Source organism: Anarrhichthys ocellatus, unplaced genomic scaffold (genome assembly GCF_004355925.1).
Source record: "Anarrhichthys ocellatus isolate YVR2014 unplaced genomic scaffold, GSC_Weel_1.0 scaffold4, whole genome shotgun sequence".
In the NCBI taxonomy this organism is placed as follows: Eukaryota; Metazoa; Chordata; class Actinopteri; order Perciformes; family Anarhichadidae; genus Anarrhichthys; species Anarrhichthys ocellatus.
In genome coordinates this window covers 1,753,068-1,769,272 of record NW_022280034.1, presented here as the reverse complement: position 1 = coordinate 1,769,272, position 16,205 = coordinate 1,753,068, and the positions used below count along the sequence as shown (strand labels likewise).

Genomic DNA, 16,205 nt, shown 5'->3' with positions numbered 1-16,205 from the left:
TATACTTATAGAATAAACTGGCCAGTAGTATACTGGCTGTAGTACTGCACTGAAGTACATGTTTAGGGTACTTTATGTGAGTATTTCTATGTATGCTACTTTGCAGTGGTGGAATGTAACAAGTACATTTACTCAAGTATAGGCGACTGTACTTTGTTCACATTTTTAGCTATTTTTAACTTTACTTGAGTACAATAATTACATGCTACTTTAGTTTGGAGATTGTATTTTGACTCCACTACATTTATTTGATATGTTATCTTGTTTAATATGACGTGTGTGACCGTAAACCTTAATAATCCTGCTGGTAGAACACGTTTCAAAAGGTTATAAAAATTTCTAAATCTTCCATTTTGTTCATCTTTTTTTTGTAAATCCACAGAAGCAACAAACAGTCAGCGAGTTGTTTAAAACACAGACACATTTTATGATTAAAAACCAGACCGGGTTTCATTAAAATCGTCACATGTAAAGAAACGACAATTTTTTTGTAGACAAAATTCCAAAAAACATAAAATAAATAAAAGTGAAACAAAAGATCAGACAACAAAAAAAAAAATGTTTTGTCAGCTTCCAAAATGTTTTTTTTCTCCATCGACAATATTCACATGTGACATCAATACTGTTGCTAAATGAACAGAAAGTAACGTTAACAGGTGACATTTCATCAATACTCTAAATGAGTACAAGAGGTGCATGTCCACAAACGCATGCAGTGTGTTTACAGGTTAACTGGCAACATGATCCATGGATTCAAACAAAAAAAGCTTTATTTTGTGTGTCGAGTAAATACTTTAAAACCGAGGTGTGTCTGTGTCTGTGTGTGTGTGTGTGTGTGTGTGTGTGTGTGTGTGTGTGTGTGTGTGGGGGGTACTTTTTGTTCGAAGCTATTCTGCATCTAGAAGTTGAGTTAAACTAACGTGACAAAGATACAAAAAAACAACCAAGAAACATGACGTGTGAGGCGGAGAACGTGTCTCGCTGTAGACCAACTGTTCCACACAAGAACTCTACACCCCCCCTCACCACCATGCACCACATACACTTTGCACCAACACGGAGGTCTGACAAACTCCAGTACACGTCTTAATCTCTAGAACAATGCATGCTCTCGTGTTCTCACGTGCCCGAACAACAGATATATATTTACATTTTCTTTTTTTTGCAGATTTGTTATAATTGCACATAATCTGTTTGACTAACTAGTGCAGGTGAAAGTAAGAACTAAATGGTAGAAAGTTATTTTTTTGTTTTAGGTCAGCGGTTCCCAACCTGTTTAAGACTCTTTAACAGCAGCTGAGACCAGTTCAACAGCAAACTCTTCATAATCCCTTATTTGACTCCTGAAGGACGGAGAACTGTGTGCAGCCCTGTTAGCATGCTTATGCTCAGCAGGTATGATGTTTACCTTACTGACGTCTTACTTTAACATTCTAACATTTTATTTATTAGCAAAGTTTTGAACAGTTAACATTTTGACCTCATGTTAAAATAAACTACGGCTGAATTTCTAATAAATTAATCCGACGACTTTGAACACGTCAAGTTAAATTTAGTGAAATTATCTTTCTCTTCACTCGGGGCACAGAAAACTATATTTCACCATCTCTATTTGTTAAATCTTAATATTAAACTTACAGATTTACATCTGACCTTTGCTTTGTAATCTGTGAAGTTGGCCCCGAGGCCTGATATTTATCCACACATGATGACATCATATTTTAAGTGGGCATCAATTTAAATCAAATTGAAGAGCATCCGATAAACATTTCTGTGAATATGTGGACACACCAATAAACACCTGCCACGTCACACTACGTCAGAGGATCCCCAAAGTCAGCAGGGTTCATCCTCCGGGGACCATGAACATCTGCACAAAACTTAAATGAAACGACAAATAAAAAAAGTTGGATGAAAGACTGAAGCATAACACAAATATGTTCTGGTTTTTTTGCTCTTCTATCTTTTTTGAACCATCTTGCGACACTCCCTCAGTTTGGGAACCGTTGAACTATAAGCAACCGATGGAAGATCCAACTGGGACCATGAAGGTGACGGGTACAAGTGCTTCTAAAGAGGTCGGTTACGTACATTTAAAAGAATGGGATCATCAGAGGTGGCTTCAGCATGCAACCCAAGAATAAATCTTAACGGTCAAATCGACTTCTGATCACAACAAGAGCACAGCTGGAGTGTTACTAAGATTAAAGCAGATTTCTTCCTGCTTTCCTCCCATTTTGGTAAAACACAAAACAAAACCACCACCAGTGTTCTCAGCAGATTTAACTTGAGGAGTGATGTGAACAGTTTTAGCTCTGAAGCAAATGGCACAAAGAAAAGCAGCTGTGTCATAAGATAACGTTTGTTTGTTTGGCTTCTCGCTGAAACACTGACAATAAAAAAAACAAGCCAGCGACTGCGGGGGGGAGACAACTGTGCACAACACAGGTCAAAAGGCACAACACTGGACACAGACGAAGGGGAAACAACACCCATGGTGCTTTGCAAAACAAGGCCCGGAGATACAACGAGGGGGAGAGGACTGCTCCTCAATGAGACGTTAGCAGCTCACGACTCAGATTAGCAGAATTAAAACGGCACAAAAAGAAAACAGAACAAATAAGAAGAAGTTACATCAAAGTTCGAGCCTCAGGGAGCGGGACAACAGCACAGCTACAGTTATTCTTCTGTTTGTTCATGCGTGATATAACGTAACTGCATCTAATATGTTCTCTGTACAAAGAAAGGTGTGTCTGAGTGACTTGTTTCTTCTTTTTTAGCTTTTCAGGGATTTAAAATGTTCAGTCTGAGATTCTCCATCTGATATGTGCGAGTACGGCTCAAACTCTGCATTAAGTTGCTCGTATAACAAGGCTGCGTTTACACCAGTAACAACGTTAAACTCTCACTGTAAACGTCAATCAACAGAAAAGTCCATCAACCGGCAAAAACTCACGGTTTCTGTTTCTCCGTTATATATCAATGAAAAGCAACTTGAAGACGTCACCGGGAGCTCTGCGAAATTTTTCACTACTTTCTCAACCGATTAACTGAAAAACAGAATCCTCATGACTGAAAGCAATCATTGTTTGATGACAGCTATGACTGCAACCAACGATGATTTTACGGATTACTTTCTCTATAAACATTAATAGTTTAGTCTAAAAATAGTGTAACATGTCACATTTCCCCCCGGAGCCCAAGTAGACATCTTCAAACCTCAAAGATATTTAATTTACAACGATAAGAAACAGAGAAACATAAAGCTGATAATATTTGATCTATTAATCAGTTATTTGACCACAGCTTTAGTTACTTGTAGCCTTAAAGTTTTACAGGAAATGCACATTTTAAGGCGCGGCAAATTCAGTTTTACTTGCACAAAAAAAGTGCATTTCACAATAAATAATTTAGAAACACATACTTGAACATATTCAGCCCGATAATCAGGTTGTTACGGTTATGATCGAGGAGAGTTTACGTGTATTGTTGTTACAAGTCTTAACATCAGCACCGTCACACTGCAACTTGATGCCAAGTAGATTTAAGAAAAATACACTTCAAGCCAAGTTATTTTCTATCTGCTGGCACAGCAAAACCAACGTCACATAACATCTGAAATATAAAAGCTTTGCTCCGAAGCTCAGGGGGAACTGAGGACACCATGTGGTAGGTTTGGTTACAGTCCGTAAATCTCAGCGTCGACCTGGGCTCAGGTATCTCATGAGCGAGACGAGAGGGATTCAGCGCGCTCGCGCCGCAGTTGCTACGAGTTGCTGCAGAACGTGAGAAGACACTTCAGCAGATGGAGGCGGTGAGATCAGCACGAGGTGCAACACAAACCGGGCCACAGGCCACAGGGACACGTTTCCTCTTCCCCCAATTACAATTTTTAAGATATGCAAGAGATCAAAGCGGGATATCAAAGAGAAAACTTTTTTTTGTGTGTTTTTTTTTTTTTGGGAGGAACACGACAGAAAGCGTGCAGCTGAAAAAAGGTGGTGAAAGATCAGTCGTGGACATTTAAAAAGCAGAGAGGCACTGCACACACGTACTCACATCCAGGTGACCGGGTTTCAATCTGGTTATGAAAAGTGATATTTTCTCCCGTCGTTTAAATACCCACCGAGAATATGTAAATATATGACAACTATGATACAGAAATCAGTAATTACACCATTTTCAGATTATGTCATCATGTAGCCTATATAGATTTATATAGATTCCTCACATGCCTCCAAAAATAGTACACAGTCTTCTTTGAGTCAGTTGTTTTCTTTTTTTTTTGCGCAGAAAATATCCCAAACAGGAGCGACCGACTCGAGCACCGGGAGCAGGAAACAGAGGAGGAGGAGGAGGAGGAGGAGATTTCAGGACGGCAGAAAGACGTCGGGTTCGTCACTCGTTTAAGGTGTTTCTAAAAGAGGAAAATTAAGCATCCGGCTGCCTCAAACAGAGCGATCGGACTCCACCTCCACCCTTCGTTTGTTGTGCCGGCGCCGGTGACCCGCCTCGGACATCTAGCCGAGGATTCTGGGAGTGCAGAGAGGGAGGCGGCGGCGGCGGGATGTTTGCGCCATCAGCAGGTTCAGGTTAAAATCAGCAGAGCTGCGTTCGTCCCTCTATGTCCTTTAAGAGTCCTGAGGAGATTTCTGCTGAGTCGACAGAGCCAAATGTAAAAGTGATGATGATGATGCTCTGTGCTGGGCGTCCATCAGCACCGCAGTGACACTGACCATCAAGAGGAAAACCCGCTCACTTGTAATTCCTTTTATACTCCGCCTGAATCCGGCGATGGAGGAGGAAGAGGAAGAGGAGGAGGAGGGTCGGGGTCTTGTTGCACAGGAGGAGAGGGAAGAGCGAGGGTTTGATGATGACGGTGATGAAGGCGGCGGCAGGAGGGTAAACTCGTGGATCTCGATGAAAACGGGAGAAAATATTCCGCGTTATTGTTTTGTTTTCGTTTTTTTTGTTGATAAAGTTTTATTTAGCTCGCCGTCTCTTCACATCCGCGAGCCTCGCTCCTGAAGGATCTGTGAGGACGGACAGAAATACAAAGTCACACAAATCCTTAAAAAAAATAAATCCCCTAAAATCTCAAAGTGAAGCTCAGTTATTGGTGATGTCATCAGAGCAGAAAGCTGCTCAAGCTTCTTAAATATGGAGATTTACTGTTCATCTCTTTTCAATGAATGAACCTTTAGAAACGTGGAAACTAGGTTTTGTTCAATTTGGTTAAATCAGAATAAAACACTATAACTCGTATCAGGTGTCCGGTGCACAGAGACTCCCGGTTGGTTTTGGTCTTCTCGTGGGTAAAGAACAGAACGTCGGGCTCACCTTGGCCTTCTCGGTGGGCTCGATGACGATGCCGTTGGAGGAGTTGTTGAGTTCACGAGAAACTACACATAGAAACTCTGCCTGGTCCTCGTTCCCGTAGTTATAAGAGGAGCCGATGCTTATAAGCTGAGGATGGGAAAAAACACGAAAGGAGGAAATATTAAGTTCACTGAAAAGTTCTGTGACTCAGCAGAGTTTAAACAATCTGAATTCTGGGTAATATTTCTATTTCTGAAGTTTTCTCTTTATGGGTTCCAGCTTCTCAAATGAGGACACGTTTCACTATTTACAGACATTTTAATGACAAAATGATCAATCGATGGAGAATAAGATTAACAGATTGCAGCCTTAATAGACAAACAACTTTAGGGATGCAACTAATGATTATTTTCATTCTTTTTTTCAATTTAAAATATTAAAAACAATTCATACAATGATATTGAACTGTGGATGTTGGCATTTCATACTTAAATTCACTTTAGACAGCTGTGAATATATTAAGTTATTTCAGCTAAATGTAAATAAACTGTATTATGATTAATAAATGATCCTTAGATGCAACCTTAAATATCACAATACATGATGCTATGTATCTGTACTTATAGTAAAACATGTATATTTGGTTGGAACTAACATGATTGAACTGGCTTCCCAAAATGTATCCTTCCGGAACAAATATCTAAATGTTGCATGAAGCATGAACTACAACATGACAAAAAGGAATGAAATAAATAAAAAGCAGTATTTTCTGCACCTGTTCAAACTTCCAGCCGTCCGACATGGTCGAGACCATCTGTGTGAGCTCCTCCTCCTGGCACTGAAGTACTCGATACACGTGCTTCACGGGTCCCTGAGGGCCACGACACAAACATAAACAAACAGAGAGACAGAAAGAGAGAGAGAGGGGAAGAGAAAGAGACAGAGACAGAGAGACAGAGACAGAGAGAGAGAGGAAGAGAAAGAGAGAACTTTAACAATCTGCCAATTCTGGATTAGTCCGAGGAGGAAGTGTGGTGTCTGTACCTGAGATGTCCGGTTCTCGTTGTCCCGTATCCTCTCCTTCACCAGCCTCACCAGAGACGCGATGTTGTAGAACTCGGCTTCCTCCAGAACACCTGAGGAGCAAACGTTTGAATCCTGAGACCTCGCTGGGTTTTCTGGTCTCTGAATCAGATCACAACGTTCTTACCTTCCTCCGCCAGGTTCTTATCCATGATCAGCTTCCCGTGACGAAGGTAGTTGAGGATGGGGCCGAAGTATGTGGGGTCCCTGTCGATCAGGTAGGCCCCTGTCTCGTCCTGCAGGGAGGGGGGGCAAATAAGAAAAGGTTGAGGAGGATTTGGTTTGTCCTCACTGTTAAGACATGAACTGCCAAAATAAAGCTCTTTACCCCTGAAAGTTTGATTATTTAATTGTTCATGCATTTGACTGGAGCAAAGTCTGAAAACATTATCAGTTTGGACAAAATAATAAAAACCTTTCTGTAACAGGTTACTTCAACACGGTAGTATTACTACTTTTACTTAAATTATATTTTTCATGATGTAAAATCTACATAGAATATGCCTTTAATTTAATATAATTAATATTACATTATTCTCCTATTTGTGTGCATTTTCTTATGCCATTTACCTTATTATTGTTATTATACTACTATCAGACAATAAACACTACTATAATAGAAGTGTAAATAAATTACATTATTATGACTTTATGTGCTCACCTTGTCGGAGTCCAGGTCGGGGTCTTCTTGACACAGACGGAACAGGAACGACTTGGGGTCCCGACACAGCGTCTGTTTGGTCGTGATGAAGTATGTCCCGCCGACGTTCAGGCGAACCCAGCGCGAACCGGGTTCGGACGGAGAGTTCGTGTTGCTCTTCGCCGCAAACCCGAACACCGAGCGTCCACCGCCTCCACCGCTGCCGCTCGACACCCCGCCGGGACTGAGCTGCTGGCTGCCGCCGCTGCTGCTCCGCGGGGGAACCATGATCGTGGGCGACGCGAGGCGCAGAGAGCCGCGAACATCGCGGTGGTGGTGCTGCTCGGGCTGCTCGATGGTGCCAGTGCCGCTCGGTTCCACAACATGCAGTTCAGCCATGTTTTTTTTTTTTTTTTTTTTTCTTCGTCTGTAAAACACACACACACACACAACCGCGCGATTATCTAACGACACACTGCGGGGAAACAATGTCTTCCTCCCAGTCGATTTGTAAACAGAGCGAGGGTATTTTTCTCTGGCATCAGGGCGTTGCTCCTCACACCTCGACCGCCTCCTTTCCTCCTCTCTCCTCCTCGAAGATTAACACACGGATATGACTCCTAACGGCTGTACGGCGGCAGCAGCACCGCGTTTAATCGTCTCTTCACGAGATAAATCGCTCATTCTCTCGTCCGTTCAAACGTTAATCAGAGGAAGGAAAAAAAGAGGGAACACTTCCGGGTTGTAACGTGATTACTGTTTACTTCCGCTGTGTTGTCGTCTTTCAAAATAAAAGCAAACACAGTCATATTTGGTTTGTGGAATTTTATCTTCTCATGTAGTAGTCTCATCTAACTATCTATCTATCTATCTATCTATCTATCTATCTATCTATCTATCTATCTATCTATCTATCTATATGTAGGAAAGTACATTTTGCAGCTGAAGTTCCAAGTAGTATTATTGTAATGAATGGTATAACTGTTTTTAAATAATAAATTATTATAATTATTATCGTTTGTCTCTGTCTATTTATTGTATTTTTACCTTTTGAAGTGTGTTTCGTGTGTTTCTATGGAAAATAAGCATGTCAATTCCATGTTTTGTCATCTTTGAAAATGAATCTTCACAATAATATAATTTGAAACAACACATGTAAAACAATAATAAACATTAAAAAAATATTATTTTTTAAAAAAGTGCAGTAAATGTAGAGTTATACAAGCAATGAATGAAGTGATGTAATTATTATCTGCTGATAAATACAATTGCAGTACCGTAGTTAACCTGTGGAGGGCAGTGTGGCGCCAGTGCTGCGAGTATTACAGCAACAGAAGAAGAAGAATTTGACTAGTTGTGGGCGCGTTTAGTTTCTTGCTCGTGTGTTTGCTGTTGTTATTGAACCAGACGCTACTGACGGGTACAGTGCTTGGTAGAGACTACCTGTAATAAACCTTACGATCACCGAGTTACGTTGTTATAACGAATTATATGTTTAATTTCGGATAAGCTAGCTATGCAGTTAGCATCCTCAGAGTTCATTTTACCCAGAAGCTGGCTGTTTTAGCCAGTTAGCAAGCTAGCATCAAATAACGCTTAGCATCGCTAGTAAGAGAAGATGGTGCATGCATGCTGACTTTACAATAGTTGGTAAAGACAGATTTAGTTTAATTAGTTTATCAGTATGAGCTAACTGGGGCTAGGCTAGCCTCCAACACCAAATATATGTGCATTATAAATATTTATAATTAATAATTATTCTGTCCGTATATATCGTATTTTAATTATTGTGGATTTTTTACTATATGTACGTATATATACTCCTCTATGCTGCTGTAGTCCTGTAAATTGACCCACTGCGGGACTAATATAGGATCTATCTTATCTGATCTCTTCCTCTCTCCTTTAGTAAAGTGTGTTGTCATTTTAGAGCCATGAGCGAGTTCAGGATCCACCACGACGTGAACGAGTTGCTCAGCCTGCTTCACGTTCGAGGAGGCGATGGAGCGGAGGGCTACATCGACCTCCTGCAGAAACACAGGACTCCTTATGTCACCACGACCGTGTCTGCTCACAGTGCCAAGGTGGGTGTTACACACTCAGGGATGCCTTAAGACAACTCTCAGGGCACAGAAAAGTCCTGGAACAAGACCATAATGTCCTGAAGGTGATGAGGATGATCTTAGGATCTTTTGCAGGTATCATTAGCCAACAAAATGGTGTTTTTTGCCAGATGTGCATGCAACAAATGGTAGGATAAATTAGGGCTCTGTTCAGACAGATTGAGTACTTTATTAATCCCAGCAGGAACTGTTAACGTTACAGCAGCTGAGAGCAAAAAAGAGAACGATAGTGTGCAAAAATAACTGTACAAAACTATTAACAGTAGCTTAAATAACTCAGATAATCTATACCGTACATATGTAATAATGTGCAGTGGTAGAAAAGCAAAACCATGTGAGGTGAACATAGCAAGTATTCCAAACAGGATCTCCTGCAGCGGTCCTTGTCACAGCAGAGTTTGACCTGAGTTGTATTTGAGTTGTACTTTATATAAGTAAAGGCTGTTATACAGCAAGAACAGTTACAGAGTTTAAATCAGGTTTGAAAGAAGCAAGAAGCATATGACTGTGAAAATGATTTCTCACTCCCTGTAGCAATGAATGTGTTGCTAACTGGATGTGCTGTTGATATTGGCTGTTAAATCGTTTCCAGGTGAAAATAGCAGAGTTCTCTAAAACCCCCGAGGACTTCTTGAGGAAGTACGAGGAGCTCAAGTCCAAAAATGTTCGAAACCTGGACCCTCTGGTTTACCTGCTCTCCAAACTCTGTGAGGATAAAGAGGTAATGCATCGTTAATAAGCAGCTTATTAACTGGTTTTGTTTGTCATCACTTCAAATTGATTTATTTCGCTCTTTTGGTGTTTCAGATTTAAAATGATTATGATGTAAAGAATGAATCGTGTGTTTTCATGTGATTGTTTTTCATCTCTCAACAACGGGAGTATTGTTAATAAATAAGTGAAATACAAAAGACAAACCGCTAATGAGACCGATGTAAATAGAAGATTGAAACACATTCTAAAGGTGTTGAAAGTGGCTCGATTTGTTGATCTCCTACACGTTTTAAAAAGTTAGATAAACTGCCATATTCACCCTTAATAGTTCACCTTTCTTATCACAATATCTCATAGTTTTGTCGTAATATTTCTTTTTTAGACTCTCCAGTTTCTGCAGCAGAATGCCAAAGAGAGGTCGGAGTCATCGGCGAACACAACATCAACCACGACTACCAGCTACACTCTGCCCCAGACCAGCACCAAGATGTCCATGCAGGAACTGGATGAGCTGCGAAAGAAGCTCGGCAACGTGACGGCCAGCTCTAACGCTCCTCTGGTGAGCGGTTCTTACTCGGATGCTTTTTGTCTGAGACGTGAAATCTCATCTTGCGTGAGTCTCAATAAATGATGCTTGTGTTGTGTGTTTGAGAGTTCACCTGAAGGGCTGCTTTAAACATTTCACTGGAAACCAAAACTCCAGCCTTATATCCGCCAAAAAGTGCTAAATTAAATAAAAATATCCTGTGTCTTCGTGGTTTTGTCTGCAGCCGGCTGAGGTCACGCGGAAGATGCTGCGGGACAAACACAACAAGAAGAACCCCACGCAGCCCAACCCCGTGTTTCCGAACTGGGTGTACGACCGCCCTGCTCTCATCGGAGACTTCATCACCAGCCCGACTCCTCCAGGAGATCCAGCAGCGGCCATCGGTAAGACTTTTAATAATGGATTATCAACTAGGTGGGAACCAGCAGTTGTGTTACGTCACTCCTCCTCAGTCCATATATGGTCACTTGCTGTGTGCTGGTTGCAAAAAAAACCAAGATGACGACGGCCAAAATGCCGAACTCGAGGCTCCAAAACGGCAGTCCACAAAACAACGAGTGATGTCATGCGAACAATCAATTGTGTATTCCAGCAAACGCCTGTGTGTGTTGTTCAGGTACGATGGGGCTGCCGGCGCAGGAACAAGCTCTGGTGGAGGATCTGCTGTTCGTCCTGGTTGGAGTTGACGGACGAGACATCACAGCTCAGCCCGTTCTGGGGAGACAGAACCGCTCCTTCATTGTCGACTCCACGCTGGACATGTCCATCAAAGAGCTGGTTAACAGAATACTACCGGTGGCGTCGTATTACTCCACTATAACACGGTGAGAATGTGACTGACTCATTTGTTCTCTCTCTGAGGACAGATTGTTGCTGAGTGGTGTTTCATTTGTCCCTCAGCTTCATTGAGGAGAAGTCGTCCTTTGAGTACGGCCAGGTGAACCACGCGCTGACGGCGGCGATGAGGACCCTGATGAAGGAGTACCTGATCCTGGTCACTCAGCTGGAGCACCTCCAGAGGCAGGGCCTGCTGTCCCTGCAGAAGCTCTGGTTTTACATCCAGCCCACCATGAGGACCATGGAGATCCTGGCCTCCATTGGTAAGAGTCTGGAGAACACCAGTTTTGTGTCTTTTGTGCACATGGACCAGTTCAAACATGAGAACGACGTGTAAATCTTCTGCACGTTTATGCAACGAGGTGAAAGTCTGTAGGGGACAGACTGTGTTTAGGGACAGCAGGTGAACACCAGCTGCTGGTTTTAACCACTTGAGGGCGCTCTGAACCCGGTTCACAGAGGAAACTACAGCACCAGCAGGATGAGCACAGATGATGTCTGTTGTTTCATCACCAAACAATACAAGATCAAACTAATACAAACTGTTGTAGCGTTGGTTGATCCTTTACTGTTAGTTTCTCTTTTTATGCCATCAAATGTTTAAGATTAATACACAAAGTCAACAACCAAAGGCACATTTTGACATCAATGTCAAAACGTACATGCGAAGAAAGAAAAGGGAAATTATATATACGCAACATAAAATAACAAAACAAAAGAAAATCACATAAATTTAAGCATTTTTTACCGCTGAAGAATTAATAAAAACGATCAGAAATCTCTCCAAAATTCCACATTAAGACACCAAGACCTTAAGGAACATCGTAGAAAAATCCATGCTCTGATTTAGAATCGGAAACCTTTGGAAATGAGGAGATTTCTCCAAGAATTTCATTTTGTCCAAACATCGTCTGAATGCCCTCAGTCTCTAGTTTGTGGTTGTAAAGTTTCATGAGGCTGTGATTGTCCTCGTTCCTGCAGCACTCTTTTTTTCCAGAAGATGACTGCACTAATCAAACTGTTACTTTTCCATTGCTTTATCTTTTTATCCTTTTGAAAGTGAAGTAATGTTCCTCCACTTGTTCCGCAGCGTCCTCCGTGGACAAAGGGGAGTGTATGGGCGGGTCGACGCTGAGTCTCCTTCACGACCGAACCTTCAACTACACGGGTGACAGCCAGGCTCAGGAGCTGTGCCTCTACCTCACCAAAGCAGCCAGCGTCCCTTACTTTGAAATACTGGAGAAGTGGGTGTACAGGGGCATCATCAAGGATCCGTACAGGCACGGCTTTAAACCGACGCTCAGAATATCAAAACCCACTTCTACCGCCGTGTCCGCTCCGTGTTTTTAATCTTGTTGTGTCCTCACAGCGAGTTCATGGTGGAGGAGCACGAGCTGCAGAAAGAGAAGATTCAGGAGGACTACAATGACAAGTACTGGGATCAGAGGTACACCATCGTACAGCATCGGATTCCCTCCTTTCTACAGAAAATGGCGGACAAAATATTAAGCACAGGTAAAAACACAAAAAAACATTCTCAGAGCCTTTCTTAGAAAACAGATTTTAAGTCCCTTCTCTTGTCATTTCATAGGGAAATACCTGAATGTGGTTCGGGAGTGCGGCCGCGACGTGACGTGTCCGGATGCCAGAGAGGTGCTGTACACCCTGAAGGAGAGGGCCTATGTGGAGCAGATAGAGAAAGCTTACAACTACGCCAGCAAAGTGCTGCTGGCCTTCCTCATGGAGGAGAAGGAGCTGGTTTCACGCCTGAGGTAAGTGGTTAAAGGCAGGGTGGGTCATCTTGAGAAACTAGCAAGAGTAGGCTAGATTTGAAAAAGATCCATAAAAAAAAAAGAATAAACAGCCTAATGTTGCCAGATCTTTTCCAATGAAAGCAGCCTGCAGCACTAGCTCCAAAAGTTGCTAAATGTAGCGAGAAAGTCGCCAAGTGGTCGTGGACGTAGTCGTTTTAAAGCCTCGCGTTCAGCATTTTGGCCGTCGTCATCTTGGTTTTTTGCAACAAACAAAAACAGGAAGTGACCATATTTGGACTGTGTTGGACTGTGGAGGAGTGACACAGAGACGCCGAAGCATTTATTTCTAATAATAATAGTCTATTCAAGTTTAAGCTACTTTCATGTTACTCCAGGACAGTTTACATTTAGAAAAACAACATTAATTAAAAGCTTGGATAAAAAGATAAGTCTTAAAGCTGGATTGCTGGACTTTTATATATAAAATCTGTTTGTATGTAGTGATTTACTGTGTTGTTTTCATTCAGATCCATCAAGCACTACTTCTTGATGGACAAAGGGGACTTCTTCGTGCACTTCATGGACCTGACGGAGGAGGAGCTGAAGAAGCCCGTCGACGACATCGTTCCTCCCAGACTGGAAGCCCTGCTGGAGCTGGCTCTGAGGATGAGCACAGCCAACACAGACCCCTTCAAAGACGACCTCAAGGTGGGCGCTAAACACTCCGAGTCAGACGGCATGAATATGAATCTGATGTTAGACCTGTTAGTATGACTACAGTATTTACACTGACTACCGACTACAGGAACCGATACATGAGCTGAACAACCATCCACTCCTTCATGTACCGACACTAATCTCTCCGCAGATTGACTTGATGCCCCATGACGTCATCACTCAGCTGCTGCGTGTTCTGGCCATCGAGACCAAACAGGAGAAGAGCATCATCAACGCGGAACCGACGGACGTGGCCCTCAGCGGGCTGGAGGCCTTCTCCTTCGACTACATCGTCAAGTGGCCGCTCTCGCTCATCATCAACAGGTTTTATATTGTTTCGTTTCCTTAACTTTTTAGATACTTCAGCATATTTGGAAATATTATAATCAACAATAAATCCTAAATACAGTTATGATTTCTACAGCTCAAAGAAATGCAGTTACTGTCGGCCATTTTAGAGACAAATCACTGTATTTTTTACATTTTGTACACGTAGAAGACACTTTTTCTTTATTTTAAAGAAGACATTGGAGCCACAGATTACTCAAAATTAAAACGAATAAAAATTCATTCCAGGAATATTATTATTATTCATACTCATTTTTCAGGAAAGCCCTGACGAGGTACCAGATGTTGTTCAGACACTTGTTCTACTGCAAACATGTGGAGAGGCTGCTCTGCAACGTGTGGATCAACAACAAGGATTTCAAGCTGTACTCTTCACATTGTGCCAAATGGTGAGTTCATGCACAGTTTTAAGGTGAATTTTTATGCAAAACAAGCACAAAATGTCCTCACACTCCGTTCACTCTGCAGGTTTGCGGCTGCGTTCGCCCTCCGACAGCGCATGCTCAACTTCGTGCAGAACATCCAGTACTACATGATGTTTGAGGTGATGGAGCCCACGTGGCACGTCATGGAGAACAACCTGAAAACAGTGAGTAAAGCACAGCCAGCCGACCGACGCTGCCCTTCGTGTTTGTTGACCGTCGGTCTTCTTCTTCTCCTCCTCCAGGCGTCAAACATCGACGACGTGCTTTGCCATCACACCAGCTTCCTGGACAACTGCCTGAAGGACTGCATGCTGACCAACCCAGAGCTCCTCAGGATCTTCTCCAAACTCATGACGGTCTGCGTCATGTTCACGAACTGCATGCAGGTTTGTTGATGAAGAGGAAATGTTTTTTCTCCTAGTAGAGTCATTTTCTCATAGACTTCTATACAACCAGAGGAGTCGCCCCCTGGTGGATCCTTGTTCTGAGTTGTGTTTTCTTTTCCCGACTGTTGCAGCACGTCACTCAGAGCATGAGGTTGGAGCGCCTCTCTCTGGAACAGGCCATCATGGACGGGCCTCCCACTCAGAGCGAACATGCTGAGGAGACAGAGAAGAAGAGAGCGACCACAAAGGTATTTCCGAAGAATCGCTCATCGTCATGGCCAAAGAAACACGTGAACATGTTTATGGAAACCAGAAAACATTCCAACTATTTAACAACTGGTGCACGAAAAATACTGCAACTTCTGGGTTTGTTTGTGTTCAGTTGTTAGCGGAGCACGCGGACACCCTGCAGTCAGACATCAGCAAGTTTGACAGTAACTTCAGCACGCTGCTGCTGGACCTGCTGGACAAGCTGAGCATCTACAGCACCAACGACTGTGAGCACAGCATGATCAGCATCATATACAGGTACACCGCTGTTGAATTCAATGTGTGTTCTGCATGTCATTCATGTTTTTTTTTTTGTAAACTTCCTTTGATAGTTTTGCTAACTCTGCTCTTATGATTTCACAGGTTGGATTTCAACGGGTTCTACACTGAGCGGCTGGAGAGGATGGCCATAGAGCGGAGTCAGAAAGCATCAGCGTAGCATTAAAAACGTCCTTTACTCACGTCTGCCCGTCACTACCAACAGATAACTTCCATCCAGACCACAGACCTGACGCTTCAGTGTGTATATTATATATCCTGTACTTTTTGAGTTACTTTGGAAATGATGAACTAATGTGTTTATTCTGATATGAAAGTTGAAAGTCATGGCACTCCATATGGGTAACTTATTGTACAATGAAAATGTATGTTTGTATTCATTAAAACGAGAATTTACTGAATGAATTTAGACTCTTGACGTCCTTTAAACCTTTAAAAGAATGTTTACCATCAGGTACAATAGTCCGAAGATTATTTATTTAAAAGCCTCTGGGCAACGTTCTCAGAAAGTTGTTTTTTTTTAAACTTTTATAGAACATTTAGGAAACATTTCCAGAAGATTATGTTACAGAACTTAAATTGAACGTCTGTTGGAAAAACCTTTTTAAGATCCTTTTAGGGAACAATCAGAAGATTGTCTTTTAAGAAAACCTTCCTAGAACCTCGAGAAAACCCTTTACAGAACCTTTAGGGAAAGTTCCCAAATGTGCAGTGTAGTTTAGACAAATATTATTTCACGGTATAATATAGTAAACTAGGCCCT

At 42.1% G+C, this 16,205-nt stretch overlaps 2 protein-coding genes across 7 annotated transcripts; one reads left to right on the top strand and one right to left on the bottom strand.

Annotated features, from left to right (window-relative positions):
- Nucleotides 1–403: 403 nt before the first annotated feature.
- On the bottom strand, nucleotides 404–7,786 carry kctd2 (potassium channel tetramerization domain containing 2). Its single transcript, XM_031844163.1, has 6 exons — nucleotides 7,064–7,786; nucleotides 6,530–6,638; nucleotides 6,364–6,455; nucleotides 6,095–6,190; nucleotides 5,341–5,466; nucleotides 404–5,033 (listed from the first exon to the last, which is right to left on the bottom strand). Exons 1-6 carry the CDS (start codon nucleotides 7,439–7,441, stop codon nucleotides 5,004–5,006), a joined length of 831 nt encoding a protein of 276 aa, XP_031700023.1. The 5' UTR covers nucleotides 7,442–7,786; the 3' UTR covers nucleotides 404–5,003.
- Nucleotides 7,787–8,381: 595 nt separating this feature from the next.
- Nucleotides 8,382–15,847, top strand: tubgcp2 (tubulin gamma complex component 2). Of its 6 annotated transcripts, none has more exons than XM_031842450.1 (18): nucleotides 8,382–8,462; nucleotides 8,952–9,126; nucleotides 9,758–9,886; nucleotides 10,262–10,438; nucleotides 10,650–10,809; nucleotides 11,043–11,250; nucleotides 11,327–11,526; nucleotides 12,354–12,543; nucleotides 12,633–12,778; nucleotides 12,855–13,035; nucleotides 13,545–13,725; nucleotides 13,886–14,058; nucleotides 14,343–14,471; nucleotides 14,551–14,671; nucleotides 14,750–14,893; nucleotides 15,025–15,141; nucleotides 15,276–15,421; nucleotides 15,527–15,847. In XM_031842450.1, the coding sequence occupies exons 2-18, from the start codon at nucleotides 8,977–8,979 to the stop codon at nucleotides 15,600–15,602; spliced, it is 2,628 nt and encodes an 875-aa protein (XP_031698310.1). In that variant the 5' UTR covers nucleotides 8,382–8,462; nucleotides 8,952–8,976; the 3' UTR covers nucleotides 15,603–15,847. The 6 variants fall into 6 exon arrangements, with proteins under 6 accessions (XP_031698310.1, XP_031698320.1, XP_031698338.1 ...); XM_031842460.1 differs by having other exon boundaries at nucleotides 8,387–8,462; nucleotides 8,973–9,126; XM_031842478.1 differs by having other exon boundaries at nucleotides 8,402–8,474; nucleotides 8,973–9,126.
- The last annotated feature ends 358 nt before the right edge of the window (nucleotides 15,848–16,205 follow it).